The sequence below is a fragment of the Cynocephalus volans genome, chromosome 12, assembly GCF_027409185.1.
Source record: "Cynocephalus volans isolate mCynVol1 chromosome 12, mCynVol1.pri, whole genome shotgun sequence".
Lineage (NCBI taxonomy): Eukaryota > Metazoa > Chordata > Mammalia > Dermoptera > Cynocephalidae > Cynocephalus > Cynocephalus volans.
The window spans coordinates 82,362,730-82,380,238 of NC_084471.1; the positions used below are offsets into that span (position 1 = coordinate 82,362,730).

At 39.5% G+C, this 17,509-nt stretch overlaps 2 protein-coding genes across 3 annotated transcripts in view; one reads left to right on the forward strand and one right to left on the reverse strand.

The window, feature by feature from the left end:
- The window catches only part of AMN1 (antagonist of mitotic exit network 1 homolog), a 64,412-nt gene extending 58,959 nt beyond the window's left edge, over positions 1-5,453 (forward strand). For both annotated transcript variants that reach the window (XM_063075004.1, XM_063075003.1), the window contains exon 7: positions 4,117-5,453. In XM_063075004.1, coding sequence (XP_062931074.1) covers positions 4,117-4,190 — 74 coding nt within the window. In that variant the 3' untranslated portion in view covers positions 4,191-5,453. The remainder of the gene's footprint in view (positions 1-4,116) is intronic.
- A 5,081-nt stretch (positions 5,454-10,534) lies between these two features.
- Positions 10,535-17,122, reverse strand: ETFBKMT (electron transfer flavoprotein subunit beta lysine methyltransferase). Its single transcript, XM_063075002.1, has 4 exons — positions 17,014-17,122; positions 14,787-15,214; positions 12,363-12,493; positions 10,535-11,627 (listed from the first exon to the last, which is right to left on the reverse strand). Exons 2-4 carry the CDS (start codon positions 15,098-15,100, stop codon positions 11,284-11,286), a joined length of 789 nt encoding a protein of 262 aa, XP_062931072.1. The 5' UTR covers positions 15,101-15,214; positions 17,014-17,122; the 3' UTR covers positions 10,535-11,283.
- Positions 17,123-17,509: the final 387 nt, after the last annotated feature.

Sequence of the window (17,509 nt, forward strand, 5' to 3'; positions counted from 1 at the left end):
TCCCGCAGTTTTTGTTTGTCTGAGAAATATACTATTTGCCCCTCATTTCGGAAGGATAGCCTTGCAGGGTAGAGTATTCTTGGCTGGCAATCTTTGTCTTTTAGTATTTTGAAAATATCATCCCATTCCTTTCTAGCTTTTAGGGTTTGTGATGAGAAGTCTGATGTTAACCTGATTGGGGCTCCCTTATAGGTGATTTGACGCTTCTCTCTTGCAGCTTTTAAGATTCTCTCTTTGTCTCTGAGTTTTGCCAATTTGACTATGACATGTCTTGGAGAAGGCCTTTTTGGGTTGAATACGTTTGGAGATCGTTGAGCTTCCTGGATCTGAAGATCTGTGATTTTTCCTATACCTGGGAAGTTTTCTGCCACTATTTTGTTGAATATGTTTTCAATGGAATCTCCATTTTCCTCCCCTTCTGGAATACCCATGACTCGGATATTTGAGCGCTTGAGGTTGTCTGATATCTCTCTCAGATTTTCTTCCATGTCCTTGATTCTTTTTTCTTTCTTTTTGTCTGCTTGTGTTATTTCAAACAGCCCATCTTCAAGTTCAGAGGTTCTCTCTTCAACTTCGACAAGCCTGCTGGTTAAACTCTCCGTTGTGTTTTTTATTTCGCTGAATAACTTCTTCAGTTCAGCAAGTTCTGCTACATTTTTTTTCAGGACATTGATTTCCTTGTATATTTCCTCTTTCAGATCCTGTATACTTTTCCTCATTTCATCATGATGTCTAGCTGAGTTTTCTTGTATCTCATTCAGTTTCCTTAGAATTATCACTCGAAATTCCTTATCAGTTATTTCAAGGGCTTCTTGTTCTATAGGATCTAGAGTATGAGATTTATTAACTTTTGGTGGTGTACTTTCTTGATTTTTTGTATTTCTGGTGTCTTTTTTTTGGTGTTTATTCATTGTGGCAGGGGGTTTCACAGTCCACCGGTTTAAGACTAATGACTAACTAGGATGTTGCTGTGGTTGCCTATTTGGTATGGCTCCCGCGGTGACTGCTCAGTTGGCCTCTAGTGTCTTGTGTGTGTGGTTGCCTCGGGTCTTGGGCTTCTCCGGGGATCCACCTTTCTGGTCAGCTTGTACTCTGCTGGGCTGGTGGATCACGTACCACAGGGTGTGTGATCTCTGTTGAGCTTTCACTTTCTGTACAGGACTTCTCCCCGTTCCGTGTGCTCTGGCCCAGGCTGTTAGATCGTGCAGTGGCAACCCCACCGGGTGTGTGGTTTCTGTCGAGTCTCCGCCTCCCTGGCCGCACGTCTCCCCCCTCTGTGCACACTGTGCTGGGTTGGGGCGTGTCTTCTGCACCCCTCGTCTATCAGCTGGGCCTTCAAGACCCTGCTCAGCACCGCCTCGCCCAGGAAGTCTACCAGGTTTCTGCTAGGCACAGACGACCAGTCTCTCTGGGTGCCTTTGTAGCACTGTGTAGATCTTTCTCGGGTCTTGTTCACCTTTGTATCCCCCCGGTATAAACCGAATCTAGTGCCCGCCTGCAGCCTGCTCTCCGGCAGGTTCAAGCAGACCTGGGAACTCTCCTACCACACTATTCCCAACCAGAAATTCATTAGGCTTTTTTCCAAACTGGTGGTCGCAGAGATGGTATCTGCCTCCCAGTAACAGGAAGTTTACCGGGGCCGGAGTCCAGGGTGTGGTGGAGTGACAGTCGGCCCGCCCGTACTTCCTAGCCCTCCCAAAACTGGTCGGGACGCCCCACACCCCCAGCCCTGCCAGAGAACCGTGGAGGGAGTGGGAGAGGAGGTCGGCCCGCAGGGTCCGGAAAGCCCCGCGCCAGGCCAAGCAAATGGGCTCAGTGATGGCCGAGCAGGGCGGAGCTGCCCGCACCTGGGAAAATGGAGGCAGCACCGGGGCAATGAGTGGCCTGGTGGTGCAGGCGGGGAGCCGCGTGGGCATGCACCCCCCGAACAGAGCTTTGCCAGGGATCACTCACAGTGCTGTGCCAGGTCGGGCGCTCGCTCTGTCTCTGGTTTGTTGCCTTCCGTGTTCTCGGCGCTGCTGCCTCGGGCTGTTCAGTCGCGGCGCCGCTCGGGCGCTCCCAGGAGTCTTCTTTAATGCCGGCCTGAAACCTCGAATCCTGGATAGGGCAGCTGGCCGCCTTCAGTGCGGCCCCAGCCTCCGGGATCCTGGCTGCATCCACAGCAGCCCTGGCGCCGTGTTCCCTGTTTCAAGACTCGCTTTTGCAGCTAAGAATCAGTTCTTTTCCTGCTCCACACTTCAAAGCTGTTGCCTGTAAATGAGGCAGCCTCTCCTGCCGGGGGCAAAGTGGCGTTGAGCCCCCACGACCGGCCAGCAGCAGCAGTCCTCCCTTAAGAGATGGCCAGAGAAAGGTCCACAAGTTTCCCGGCTGCCTGAGGCCCAGTGGCCACCTTTTCCACCTCAGCTACTCCGCGCCAGCCACCGCAGCCGCCGCCATCTTGAAACTCTGTAGAGCTTTCAAAAAGGAATGCAGACCTGCCAATACCTGATTTTAGCCCAGTGAGAATCATTTTGGAATTCTGACCTTTAAAACTGTATGATAATAAATTTATGTCATTTTAAGCCACTAAGTTTGTGGTAATTTGTTACAGCAGCAATAGGTAACTGATACAGTTTATTACATTAATTTATTTTCAGATGTTAAACCAACTTTGCATTCCTGGGATAAATCCCAGTTGGTCATGGTATGTAATCCTTTATAAAGTTGCTAGATTTGGTGTGCTAGTGTTTTATTGAGGATTTTTGAGTCTATATTTATAAGAGATCTTGGTCTGTAGTTTTCTTTTTTTGTGATGTCTTTGTCTGGCTTTGGTGTCAGGGTAATACTGGCCTCAAAGAATGAGTTGGGAAGTGTTCATCCCTCTTCTCTTGGTATAGGCACTCCAGCTTTGTTATGGTTGGTGTTTGCATGGTTTATCTTTTTCCATCCATTTACTTTCAACCTACTTGAAACTTGCCTCTAATCTAAATTTCCTGTATAATAGATTTCCTCTATAATAACTGGTGATATTTTTATGACCGTGAACAAAACTGCATTTGTTACTTTACTAGCTGCTTTAAAAAAAAAAAAAGAAATTGATATAAACCTTTGTTTTCCGAATGATGATAACTTCTCATTTCTCTACATTCTCTGGTTCTCTTACTTGTGATAAACCTTGGTTTTTTTGCTAAATTAAAATTTTGCTAAATTTTAATATAAATTTTAGTAACTATATATACTGGGCTCACTTTTTTTTTCTACTGGCCTGTGAAATATGTATGTTTAGGAACCATAAATTGCAGATTTCCAAGACTAGGTTAGAGATATCTGTATATAGGTTGTATCTATGGAGCAAGTTCATTAAGTTTATGAATAACTTTTAAAGTAATAAAATTATACTCACATTTTTGCTTTAACCTATATTCTTAAAAATCATTCTAAAACTGACTTTGCAAAAGAGATGGAAACCATATAAAAATCATTACTATACACTGGAAAAATTAAAAACCATCTAAATGTCCAGTAACATAGATTGGTTAAATTACAGTGCATTCGTATAAGTTATCTATTAAAAATCATGCTTTATAAGAATAGTATTGTACAGATATGGAAAAATATTCAAGTACAGGTCAACATCACATTCTAATAACTGCTCCCTCCTCTAGCCCTCTGGACATGTTGCAGCTTCCCAAGGTGGTTTTAACATACCTGTTGGCTTTCTTTAATGCAGCTCACTCCTTTGTAAAAACTCCCTTCATTGAATTCTGTTCAGTCACCCCACTTTAGCACATTATCTATTTCCTGCTAAGACCCTGAGAAAGATTACATACAGGTTAATGGTGAGATTACACCATTACTCTCTGGTTGGTGAAATTAAGATAAAATTACAGAGAAAACGACAAATGCTTTTTTAAAAAGTATTACTATGATATGTGCACTACACCTAATAATAATGAGGGTTCCCATTAATTATTCAGTTCTTCAGTTGTATACTATGCTTTATGTATCATCTCATTCAATCCTTTAAATAATCCTATGAGCTATAATAGTTATCATTATCCCTAGTTTATACATGAGGAAACATTAAATATCTTTGGTTACTGTGAATTAATATATTGTCATTGTTTTCTTTTACAGATCATTCACGAGAAGTCTTGGAGCAATTAGTAGGCCCAAACAAACTAAAGCAAGTGACCTGGACTGTTTATTGATGTTTTGAAGCTTATCAAAGCTATGAAAGCTTATCAAAACTACTTTCCCAGGAAACAAGTCTATAAAGATTTGCTTTCCACTTAACACTACTTTATTATTTAAGCTGTAACTCTCAGAGAATCAGCTAGTATCAGTATATGTACATGGTTTGTGCTTTGAAGTTAGCTAGACTCTTAAACATTTTGATAGTACTATTATTCTATATTTGCTTGATGAGTCATTGTTTTTGAAATGGTAATCCTAGCATGAATTCTGATCTATTTGGGGTTGGGGGGTTGGGTTTTGTTTAGTAAATAGAATTTCAAATTATCTATTTTTCCTTCAGATTTCCTTCTCCTGCATAGGTATTTGAGCTGTTAGAAGTGTACAGGCTGGCCAGTTAACACAGTTGATTAGCATGGTGCTACTAACACCAAGGTCTGGAAATTTGATCCCTGTACAAGGCAGCCACTAAAAAAAGAAAAAGAGATATTTACTTACATGGATAAACTTTACAAGAATTGTTAGAGGTATTTCTGAAAGCATAATTACCTTCCTAGCTATTTTCTGGGTCTGACCTTCCTGAAGTATTTAAATGCCCAATTGGCATAAGCAAAGCTGAACATCAGGCCTGTTAATTCTTCACAGAATTTATATATTTCTTTGTTTCACTGAAATAAATACTTTAATATCATAACTAATGACATTTAACCTTAGCCATTCAGCATATTAATATTACTGGGGCCCATGCCCAGGTACTTATTTCATTGATTTTTATGGCTACTCTTCCCAAATACATTTTATTCATCTATAAACTTTCTTCCTTAACAAAACTGCATTTAGAAATGTATAAAAATGAGTAAATATGAAATATCATTACAGAGACTGTATCCTGAAACTCTTGATTTCACATCGTGAAATAAACAGCAAAGGTCTTAGTTTTCAAATGAAAACTCTTTGGTAATCACGAAATTATTGATGTATACTATGCTTAAACTACCACTACCCCCCACCACCCCCCAATTTAGCATATTCCTTGTGTCATGAGCCTGTCTCGTTGGGACTTCTTAAAAATTTCTTATTTTACCTCTGATGTAGTGAAAAACAGGGAAAGTATGGAAGTATGGTATGGTACATTTCTTGTACATGTTAGGTAGAGGGGTTACATATTCAGTTCTATTTCTTGTCCCTCCTTTTACTTTATAAATGTGGTATGTGTATAATGTGGATATATATTGTCACTGCAAAGGTGGTACATATGTATATATGTGTAAAATGGGTGAGGCCTGTTCTATGAAATTTTTCTAATGATAAATTCAATAAAATTTAATGTTGAAAATCTAACCAAGTCAATAGCTTTTTCCTCTTTTTGCAGACACTAGTTTTAAGATCTAAGGTGTGAGCTTCTTAGGGTCTATAAAGGATTTATTTTCCTCCAGCAGTTCGCAGTTTGATCTTCTTGCTTTTTCATATTGCTGATTTTATTAGCTATTTCTCACCACTCTGTTTAAAACATTAGCACCCCATCCAGGTTCCCAGTACTCCCTAGCACCATTAACTCTTTTTCTCCTTATTATCTGTCACCATCTGATATCTGTTTCATTTATTCATTCATTATCTGTCTCCCCACCCTAGAATATAAACTTCAGGAGACAAAATATTTCTCTCTTTTCTTCATGGCTGTATTCCCAGTGCCTAGAACAGTGTCTGGTACATAAGCAGCACTCATATATTTGTTGAATGAATGTACAAGGAAAGAAAAAAGGAGGAAAGAAAAGTAATACCCATATTTCTGGTCTCCAGTCTTATTTGTGTATTCCAATATAATGAAATTCTAAGTCATCACTCCTATCCCAGAAGAAAAAAGGTAAATAAACTGAAAAATCACCACCACTTCTTAGATCCATCAGAGAATTGAAGTCAAAGGGAAAATCAATGCCTTGCAAATTGCAAAGGCAGGTGATGAAGTTTGGATGTGTTGTCCCCTCCAAAACTCATGTGGAAATTTGATCCCCAATGTGGCAGTGTTGGAAACTCATTGAGTCATGGGGGCGGATCCCTTATGAATGAATTAATGCTTTCCCTGCGGGGGGGGGGGGAGTAATGAGTGAGTTCTCGCTCTATTAGTTGCTGCGAGAGCTTACTGTTTATAGGACCATGGCATCTCTTCTCTCTTGCCTCTCTCTCTTGCTTCCTGTCGCCATGTGATCTGCTTGTACCTGCTGGCCTGCCTGCCACTTTCCGCCATGAGTAGAAGCAGCCTGAGGCCCGTGCCAGATGCAGCTGTCCCAGAATCGTAAGCCAAATAAACCTCTTTCCTTTATAAATTACCCAGTCTCAGGTATTTCTGTTATAGCAACACAAAACAGACTAATACAACAGGTAAATAGAAAGAATCACAGCTTACAGGGAGCAGAGGCCTGCTGGCGGGGCCAGTACCAATAGGAACACTTAAACTGTAATTCATGAGTTGCTGGAGGCTCCATGTTGATGAACTTGAGAGTTAAAAACTCCAGGAGGCCCAGTCCTAGATGAAACACCACACCTTCATGAATCTTACCTCCAGGGTAAAGATCAGAGAAAAATCTCTTCCAGCAGGGGAAGGAGAAAAGTAATCAATTTGAAATATGCACAAGCATTCTATTCTCCTTAACAAAAGCTAGCCCTCAAGGGAAACTATTTTACTAGAGTCTAACTGACCTAGGAGAAAGGAAGTGTTGAACTCCAGCCCCCTCTGTCTCCACATGCGAGCAGGGAAATACCCAACTCCAGCCCATCTAGACTTCCTATTTCACAAAAGGAGGAAAAAGAAAAGCTGAGAAGCTCTTGTGAAGATCACAGCTCAGGGCCACATGCAGACTAAAAGACTGAGACCTAATCACAGGCCTATAGAATACAACTTCTCCCATATCTTACCAACACATCAGCTGGGCTACAGTATAACGACAAGTGATTACAGCTAAAAGATCAGCAAGCCTCAGAGCCTATTTAAGAAGGAATTTCTAGGAAAATCCAAAGGTAACAGGAGACAAGAACAAGGACACTAGAGGAAATTTTAGCCTCTGATACCTATGCTACAGCACATAGTAACCCTACCCAGATAAACATAAAACCTCATAATTCCTCAGTGTACCTGTTTCTTTTACCCAACACATCATGTCCCACTATCAACAAAAAATTACAAAAAACAGTTTGAAGAAGCAAAGCAAGGATCAGAACCAGTATCAGATATGACAGAGATTTTGGAATTATATCAGAAATTTAAAATAATTGTGATTAACATTAAGGGCTCTAATGGAAAAAATGGACAACATGCAAGAACACATAAGTGATGTAAGCAGAGATAGAAACTCTAAGAATCAAAAGGAAATAATAGAAATCAACAACACTATAACAGATATGACAAATTTCTTCAATGGGCTCATCAGTAGACTGGACATGGCTGAGAAAAGGATCAGTGAGCTTGAAGATATGTAAATAGACACTTTTCAAACTGAAAAGGAGAAAAAATAAAAATAAAAAGAACAGAATATCCAAGAACTGTGGGACAATACCAGAGATGTAACACACATAATGGGAATACCAGAAGAAAAAGAGAGTAGGAACAAAAGAAATATTTGACTGCAATAATGACTGAGAATTTCCCTAATTAATGACAGACACCAAACCACACATCCAGGAACAAGGATAAGAATTATATTGACTTCTCTTCAGAAACCATGAAAGCAAGAAGAGAGTGGGGTAAAATACTTGAGATGGTGAAAGGAAAAAACTCCAACCTAGAATTCTGTATCCAGCAAAATTATCCTTCAAAAGTAAAAGAGAAATAAAGACTTTCTCAGACAAAAATTAAGAGAATTTCTTGCAAGAAATGTTAAAAGTCCTTTTGAGAGAAGGAAAATGCTATAGATCAGAAATGTAGATCTATGTAAAGAAAGGAAGAGTGTTAAAGAAGTAATAAATTAAGGTAAAATCTTTTATTTTTCTTATTCTTAGTTGATCTAACGGACAACGGTTTGTTCACAATAATAACAGCAGCAATGTATCTGGTGACTGGAGCGTATGGATAAGTGAAGTGAATAATGGCAATGCTATCAGGGATAGGAGGGAGGAATTGGGAATACTCTAAGGTACGTGTGCTACACATGAATTGATACAGTATTATTTGAAAGTAGACTTGGATTCATTGTAAATGTATACTGCAAACTCTGGGACAACCACAAAAATTTTTTTTTTAAATAAGTATAATTGATATCCTAAGTGAAGAAAGAAAATGGAATCATAAAATGATCAATTAAGTACCAGCCAGTTGCCCCATCCAAAAAATAATAATAAAATGTTCAGTTAAAACCAGAGAAGGCAGGAAAAGTGGAAGACAAAAAAGAAACAACAAGGATAATGAATAGGAAACAGTTACAAATATGGTAGATGTTAATCCATTTCTATAAATATTCTCTTCAAATGTGAATGGTCTACAAGGATTTGGATCCCCTTACCAGCCAGCCACCAAATGGTCTTAAAAGAAACCTATTTGTTAAGCTATAAAGTCATTTCAGGACTCACTGATATATACATGGAAAGCTAAGAAATATTTTCAACCAGCCGCCAAAAGAAATTTTTTTTTAAGTAACGTTTGGATACTTCAAAGACCTTCTTGTGCCTCGTCATAAATCACTAAGAGAGGAATAACAGAAACAGGGTTTGGGCTGATCTGCTAGCTCAGTTGTTTAGAGCAGAGCCTTATAAACCCAAGGTCATGGGTTTGGATCCCTGTACCAGCCCATACCCCCACTCCCCCCCAAAAAACAGAAACAGGCTTGGTAGATATTTAAACTTAAATCTACTCTTTGACTCATCCAGTTGACTTCCAACAGTGCTCCAGAGTATAATTTTCTCTTTTTATCTTGCTGAGAAGGGCAGTAACCAGCAGAGTACCCTGAATTTTCAATGACTATGTCAATAAAATTATTTCCTTTCAAATATCATCCAGTGCCATTGTAGCCTACAATTTCTATTAGTTTTAACCAAAGCTGAATTAAAATTTGAAGTTTCTAATTTTTAATTTTTTCATTAGCAGATACTAATGAAAATTTCATGCAGTAAGGTTGATTTACTAAACTATAATAAACTCTGACTTCCAAAGTTCAAGATGCACAAGTACGGAAATTCCAGGAACCTCTGCAATCCCAACTCCAAAACTCCCATCTAATTATCCAGTTTTCCTAAGGAACAACTTGCCTTTAATTGCTTTTTCCACATTTCTGCTGTATGACTGTAACTCTGATCACATCTCCCAGTGGCATGTGTATATTATTAGAAAGTGTATAATACAAGTGTCATAAACAATTCCAAGGCAGTTTATAAGAACATGAGGGTACATTAGAAAGACTGTATTTGATAACTTACAACATATATTGTGGTGCTGTTTAGTTTTAAATTAGAGAATAAGAAATATGTACATGTAGGGCCGAGCCCATGGCGCACTCGGGAGAGTGCGGCTCCCGCCGCAGGTTCGGATCCTATATAGGACTGGCCGGTGCACTCACTGGCTGAGTACCGGTCACGAAACAAGGCAAAAAAATAAATAAATAAAAACTAAAAAAATAAAAAGAAATATGTACATGTAATTAGTACAAAATTCTAAGACCCCAAAGTAAAAAGTTAAGTCTCCCTCCCATCCCAGTCCACAAGCTATTTGGTTCCCTCCCAGAAGGCAACCATTATTACCAATTTATCCTTCCAGACACATTCTATGTACACTGCAAGCAAATATGTATTTTATATACATACATATGTAGTGTAGTGGATTGAATTATGTCCTCCCAAAACTCACTGAAGCTTGAATTGTGTCCTGCAAGTTTTACGTATTAGAAACTTAGCCCCCACTGTGACTGTTAAGAGGGTGGGAAATCCTATCATGGTGATTGAAAGGTGGGGCCTTGAAGAGGTGATTAGATTGTAGCACCATGCAGTAGTAAATGGATTAAAAATGGTGTTCAAGGGTGTGGTTCTGAGGGCTTTAAAAGGAGAGTGAATGAGGAGGTTACTCTCTGCTCTGCCATTTCACAATGTTTTACCATGTATCACTGTTGCCACCACCAACACCCTCACCAGATGTGTTCCCTGGACTTTGGACTTCCTAGCCTCCAAAACTGTAAGCAATAAATTTCATTTTCTTTATAAAATACCCAGTTCCATATATGTTGTTATAAGCAGCAAAAACAAACTAATACATGTAGGCATCTACTTTTTTTATATATAATTAGCAGTATATAATACACATACTTCTTCCCATTGTTTTTCACCTATATTATTTTTATTGATATATAAAATCCTGACAACCTGAAGCATGTAATGGTGGCATAAACAATTTCTAGCTAACCTTAGTAGACCATAAAGATGCACCATAAGATTTCACAGCACAGAGTATGTAGGAAATTCTAAAATGTTTTTTTCCATGATTGTTAATTGAGGTCCTACTATGTACTAAATACGATATTAGGCACCTTATACTTGCATTTAATATAACAATTCTTTGAGGGTAGATTTATAGAGTTTTATTACTATTTTACAGATGAGGAAATTAAAGCTTGGAAAGTTTAACTAGTCCAAAACCCCAGCTAGAAAGTGACAGAGTCACCTGTCTCCAAAGCCCATGTACTCAGTACCATACTAACTGCATCTCTGATCTTTACTCATAATATTTTTAAATACAGTATTCTTCTATACTTTGTATTTTGTTTGTTTAATTCAAAGACACATGACAATTGTCCTCAACTATAGAAAGAGATTCTGCTACAACATCTAATTCCTCTCCACTACTTAAATTACATTTTACCACCATTGGGTATTGCATTCTAAAATCATATTCCTACAGCAGTAAAACTAGAAAAAAAATTACAGAATTTTTCTATGCATTTTTCTATGGCATGCATAGAAATGCAGAACTAGTTATATGACAAAGGCTGACAAAACTTTAAACCTTCATATTTTGGAAACAAAATTTGCCATTTAACAGGATTTGCATTCTTTAAACTGGAGACAACTATGGAGACAACTTTCAGGGTTAAATCCAAACATAACTATATTCATATTTGGAAGCACTTTGACAACTCATGGCTGAAAATCCCACACTGTGCTTGTTGTCAGTCCATTGTTTTCCTGCCTAGTAGGCTGTGGAAGTGAATATTCTACCACTTTGTGCAGTTGATGCTGAATGCTGTGTCCACTGAACTGGGGCCGTCCAGGGTCACCAATCAGCACTCGAGTTCCAAAGGTCCAACAGCAATTCTTCAGCCACTGATGAAGACTGTCTGCGAGGTTTTCATCATAAAACATATCTCCAAGAACAACAAGGTCCCACTTATTTTGTTCCAAATTCAAAATATTTTTGATTAAAATGGGAAAAGGATTCAGTCCGTTCAATTCACAATTTAGTGTAATAGCCATTCCTGCAACTTTTAAAAAGCACATAATAAATTGGTAAACATGAAGCTGTTTTAATTCTCTATTGATTAATTTAAATAATTCAGAAAATCTCTGAACAATATTTTTTTTTTTCCTTTTGGTTGAAAGTTGTCTTTATAGGTAAAGAAGCCTAAAGTTTATGCCAATATGAGGTATATACTGCAATTTCCAAATATATGACTGGATATCCTGAAAACAAAACAAGCAAATTTTCTGATCTCAATAACCAAGAGGTTTGGCCTTTTACTGTGGACAGGAAAACAAGCCTTGGACTTTAGCTAGGCAGCAAGTTAGAACTGAGACCCCGATATAAAATAAAGATCTTCAAGGGCTATATTCTCAGTGAAAGGGTAGACCAGAAGAAAATCAGGTAAAATTCAAACTTACCTGTCTCAAATTGGGTTCTAATGGAATAAAACTCTCCCCCAAAGACACAGGCCTATCCTCACCTGGGTTTTGGGTCAAATAAACATTATTTACATATTTCAGGAAATTCCTAGCCCAGAAATCAACATAAGTGCTCCCAGGTTGGTATTGGGAAAAAAGCACCATGAACCCAGACCTCAGAGGATTACCACAGATATTGTCCCACTGAACATAAATTCACTAGATCAGATTTCAAAATACACATGGCAATAAGCTATCACGTTGTGGCATCTGTACGTATCCTTCCTAGAAGGAAAAAAAAGATGAGCTTTAAATATTTTAAAATATGAAATCCTTACTAGGGTCTATGTCGTTGGCCAAGATCTTTGATGCCCCATTCATCTTAGCAGCAATAGCTGTAGCTCCACATCCACTCCCAAGATCTAATACAGATTTTCCTCTGACAACATCAGGATTATCCAAAAGATACCTAAATTAAAAAGAAAGGAGAAAACATGTCTCAGAGAGATGAGAAAAGGTCATTAAGAAGTATGAAAAAAAAAACGCTGGCCGGTTAGCTCAATAGGTTAAAGCACAGTGTTCTAACACCAAGGTCAAGGGTTCAGATCGCTCGTACAGGCCAGTTGCCAAAAAAATATATCAGAAAAACAAAAAAAGAGAGAGATGAATGTCTTAGGGTTAACCGGACAAAGAAATAGTGGAACTTAAAGTGGAAGCAGAAGAACTTGGTCTAACCTTGCAGGTTTGGCCTGACTAGAGTAAGACAAAACATCAATCTTAAGAGCTGGGCAGCAGTGGCAGGAGAAAGGACAGAGTCATTTGGTCTTTCTCTTCGATGGGTGTGAAGAGTAGTTCCACAAACTGACTAATTATGTTCTTCAAGTAAAGTTAAAAAAAAAAAAAAGTACTGAGCACTTACTGTGATCCAGAAGCTTGGGCTGTCTGGTTAGCTCAGTTGGTTAGAGCATGGTGTTATAACACCAAGGTGAAGGGTTGGGATCCGCATTCAGCCAGCCGCCCAAAAAATAACACAGACTGATCAAATACTGCTATAATCAAGACTAAGTCAACTACATCCAAAATTCACTGTCTCCTTTGGATTATTCATCATAGAGTGATTTTACCTGCTGCTTAGATTGTATTGTAATGACCTTTCTGGTAAGGCACAAAGTCCATCTTAACCAAGGAATTTGGCCCAGGGTAAGTAGTTACCAAACAAGTGAAGATGGATACGGAAACAATTAAATAATAAATGCCAACTGACACTTGATCTTAAGATTGGAGTAACAAAAAATAGTGGGGACTGTGGCAAAGTAGGGGTGTTCATTCCCTGTCGAAAGGGATAGCTGCTACCCATCTTTAGCTAATTGTTACCATACAGAATTCTAGTGCTATCAGATATTCCTGTTTTTCTAAAAAAGTAGATTTTTACATGAAATCTCTCAAGTTTTAAATGTTAGCAAGTAATTTTTTTTAAATTTACAAGTATAGGCCAAACAAAACACACCTATGGGTCACCAGTTTATGATCTCTGATTTAGTCTCTTAAGGAAGTTGATTATATTTGGGGTTGGTAAACAATTACTTTAATAGACATTGCTTAAAATGTCAACATTTAAAAAATATGATGTAAGTAAATAAAGTTTGAAAATCTGGCAACACAACAACCAGAAAATTGGAATTGTTTGGTACCATCTGGAAAGCTTCCAGTCCTTGGATTTCCCCCCAAAAGGTCTGTGTTTGCATTTATATACTTTGCATTTAAAATTACATACAACATTAATTCTGTAGGTCATACCATTCCTGTGAAACAGAAGACCTGGTCATCCTTTTTGTTTCACAGCTTTATAAACCTCAAGATATAAACAGATTATATCATTTACCAATCCCAGAGCAAAGACTAGATCGAAATGCTAAAAGCTCTTGCTTTTGTTTCAGCAGCTGTGTTTTAATAAAAAGCATAGTGTGGGGGCCGGCCCGTGGCTCACTCGGGAGAGTGCGGTGCTGATAACACCGAGGCCCCGGGTTCGGATCCCATATACGGATGGCTGGTTTGCTCACTGGCTGAGCGTGGTGCTGACAACACCAAGTCAAGGGTTAAGATCCCCTTACCGGTCATCTTTTAAAAAAAAAAAAAAAAAAAAAAGCATAGTGTGACTATGTGAGAATATGCCCTAAGAAGACCTCTGCAATATTAAGAGTTGGAAGTAGAGGGCCTTAAAAATGCATATTCAAGTCCAAAGTTTGCCTGAGTTATCAATAAGCCGCTAGAGAAGATGGAATCTTTGAACAGCCCACTCACTCACATCTCTTGTTCTATGGGAGAAGAGGCAACTATGGAGGGAGTGTGAGGTTTAAGAAGCAACATTAACAGGATTAAAGAAGGAGACCTGGAGGACCTGGTCTTTAGGTTCCAACTAGGAAATCTGCACTGGTCATATGCTACAAACCATAAACCTGAGAACAGTGTGAAATTTCTGGATCATTTATAGCTATCTAGGGTCTTAACAGGTGACCCTAGGATTTCTCTTGGGGAGAGAGCTATATGAGTATGTGGGGAAATACCTTGACAAGTTTGGGTTAGAAGGTAAAACTATGCAACAAAGCAACCAAAAAATACGGCTAAACTGCTCTAAATAAGAAAACAAGATTTGGGGGTTTTTCTCTGGTTTTTTGGTGTGCAGGAGAATGTGGAGTCGGAGGGTGCTGAAAAGAGAAAGAATCTTAGCAACCTTAATGGTTCCCATTTCAATAGGGCAGTACCTAGACAGGGCTTGGCCTCCTGGCCAGTAGATTGCCCAGTAAGGATCACTGTGGGGCCACAGGTCAGCTCTTTCCCACCAGAACTTGCATCTGGGGGTCAAAAGTCGCAACTGGATTTCAGGTGTGAGGCTGCCACTGCTGGTAACTTCAGTGTTCTCCTCCAGGAAAACTTTTATCTCAGGGTCCAAAAAGCTTCCAGCTCCTGTCCAGGAACAGTGGCCCCAGGGAAACACAGGAAAACCACTGCGTCTTGCAGCCTTCAGAAGAAGACCATAGCAATTCTTGGGAACTTTCCAACCTAGGCTCAAAGCCATCAGTCCTTTTCCAAAACACAAGTTCTGTCAATGTTGCTGTTGATAAGAGCGCTCCTCAAGGGGAAAAAACAAGGGTCTGTCTCCGGACTTGATCTCAACTGGAATCTCTGATTTCTAAAAACAAAAAGAATACTGAAAATTCCAAGGCTGACCAACTTTTCCAGATCCTATTACATAATAAGAAAATATTACAGTATAAGCTTTGTATCTAACCATTCACAAGTGCAAGTTCATTTCAGATGAAAGTTCTGTTGCATCAATTTGGGAAAATCCAATCTTTTAAAAGAATTCCTTTCAGGGCTGACCAGTTAGCTCAGTTGGTTAGAGTATGTATTGGTAACACCAAGGTCAAGGGTTCAGATCCCTGAACAAGCCAGCTGCCAAAAATTTAAAAAGTATCTTTTACAATGCAATCCTTTTAATAATATAGAATGACACATATACAACAAGCATTTGATTTCGAGAGAATCCTCAGGAAAATGCCTGTTACATAAAATAAGGTACACCTTTAAAGTTCTTTAATACATTTAACGAATCACTTAACTTTAAGAAGGCATGCTTGGCAACTGTGAACAAAATAAAAGTCCCAAGTCTTCAGGAAACTCATATTCTAATGATGGGATAGAACAGTTAACAAGGCAAACACAGCTTTTGCCTTTATGAAGTCTAGCCGAGAGTTGTGGAGCTTAACAAATTGTAACTGCCTGTGGGCAGACGTATACAAATTATACTGTCCACACTTTCATTAAAGATTGTTGTATCATGGGCCGACCCCGTGGCGCACTCGGGATAGTGCGGCGTTGGGATCGCTGCTAGCGCTCCCGCCGCGGGTTCGGATCCTATATAGGGATGGCCTCGGATCCTATATAGGGATGGCCGGTGCGCTCGGTGTGGCCGGTCACAAAAAAAAAAAAAAAAAAATTGTTGTATCACAAAACAATGCAATCGATATTCAAATTTTTCCCTTTTAAAAAAAACCTTTATGGACTTAATTGTAATAAAAGAATATCAACTCCCAAACCTCTTTCTGTAAATATTTCTGGTGATTTGACTTTTACTAAGCTCAGACTGAAAAGATTTGTTCCAATAGAAAAACATGTTGATAAGAGTAAGTTGGAATGTGAAATAGTAACTTAAGCGCAAATTATACACCCAGTTGTTTGGGACTCTGATCTGTTCTGCATAAATGTTTTAAATAGTGTTATATCCACCCAAGTATTTAGAGTAGGGTGATGCCTACAAGGGGCCAGATGTGATAAGTGAGTGATGCAGGCTGGTTGTAGCGTGACAAAAGGGCACTGGCAAACTGGAGATTGTTTCTAAACAGTCCAAAGGGACCAGGCAGGAATGTGTGGCCAGATCTTTCAATTTCTCAAAATAATCCAGAAATACAGATATTTATGCATTAGCTCCCACTTTTAAACCCCGGCAATTCATTCAAACATCAAAACACAGGGCAGACCAAAATGCATGTCAGCTCACTAGTCTGTGAGCTTAGGATAGAATTTCAGTGGGTGTTAGTTACCCCACGTTTATACCCTGGGGATCCCAGGGGTCTCTAACGGCCTGACATCTTATTAGACTAATTCTCTTAAGCATCATCGGGTTATCCCTAGAATCTTAAAAAGCCTCAAATTTAAAAATAAAGCAGAACAAATATGAGAGATTACCTTGGATGTGGACATCATGTCATCTAGAGGGATGCTTCTCCCTTCCACCCCAGCACCAATGAGGCATCGGTTATGAAGTATGTGATTATGCGATGGATACTTAGTACATACATTAATTGATAAGGAAAGATGACGGGATAAAAAGGGCTAAATTCCAAAACGTGTCTGTGACCACGTCTATCTTCCAACGGAGGACAGGAGTCGAACTTATGGGGGCAGGCACAGTCCTCCTTGTCTCCTTACCTGGCTTTGCTGACACCGCACCCGGAAGTAAAGCACAGGGCACGTGTGTCACTCGCCCTCGCGACTCTTTTCGCGCATTCTTTGCAACCGCGCGTCGGGTCCCGCTTCCCAAGACCGTGAAGGGCGGGGGGCGGGAGGGGAGGCGGAGACACACGCGGCCTCCGCCCCGCCCTCTTTCCCAGCAGCGCTTTCTTCCTTCCTACACTTTCTTAAAGGGGCAGGAAGTGCGGGACCAAAGGGCGCCCTTACCTCGCTTGGAAAATAAGGCAACGTTAAATCTGTGTGCGATGTGTGTCGAATTCTGGCTTCTAAAAAGTTCATTCTGAAACTATGTTTGGAGCATCTGTTATGTGCTGTCACTATTCTAGGCACTGGGCATAGAGCGGTGAACAAAACAGATACAACAGTCCTTCATGACGCTTACATTCAGCTGTAAATCATAATGTATGTCCTCCTTTTTATAATAATTTTCAAAATGCTTGATTTGCAGCCTATG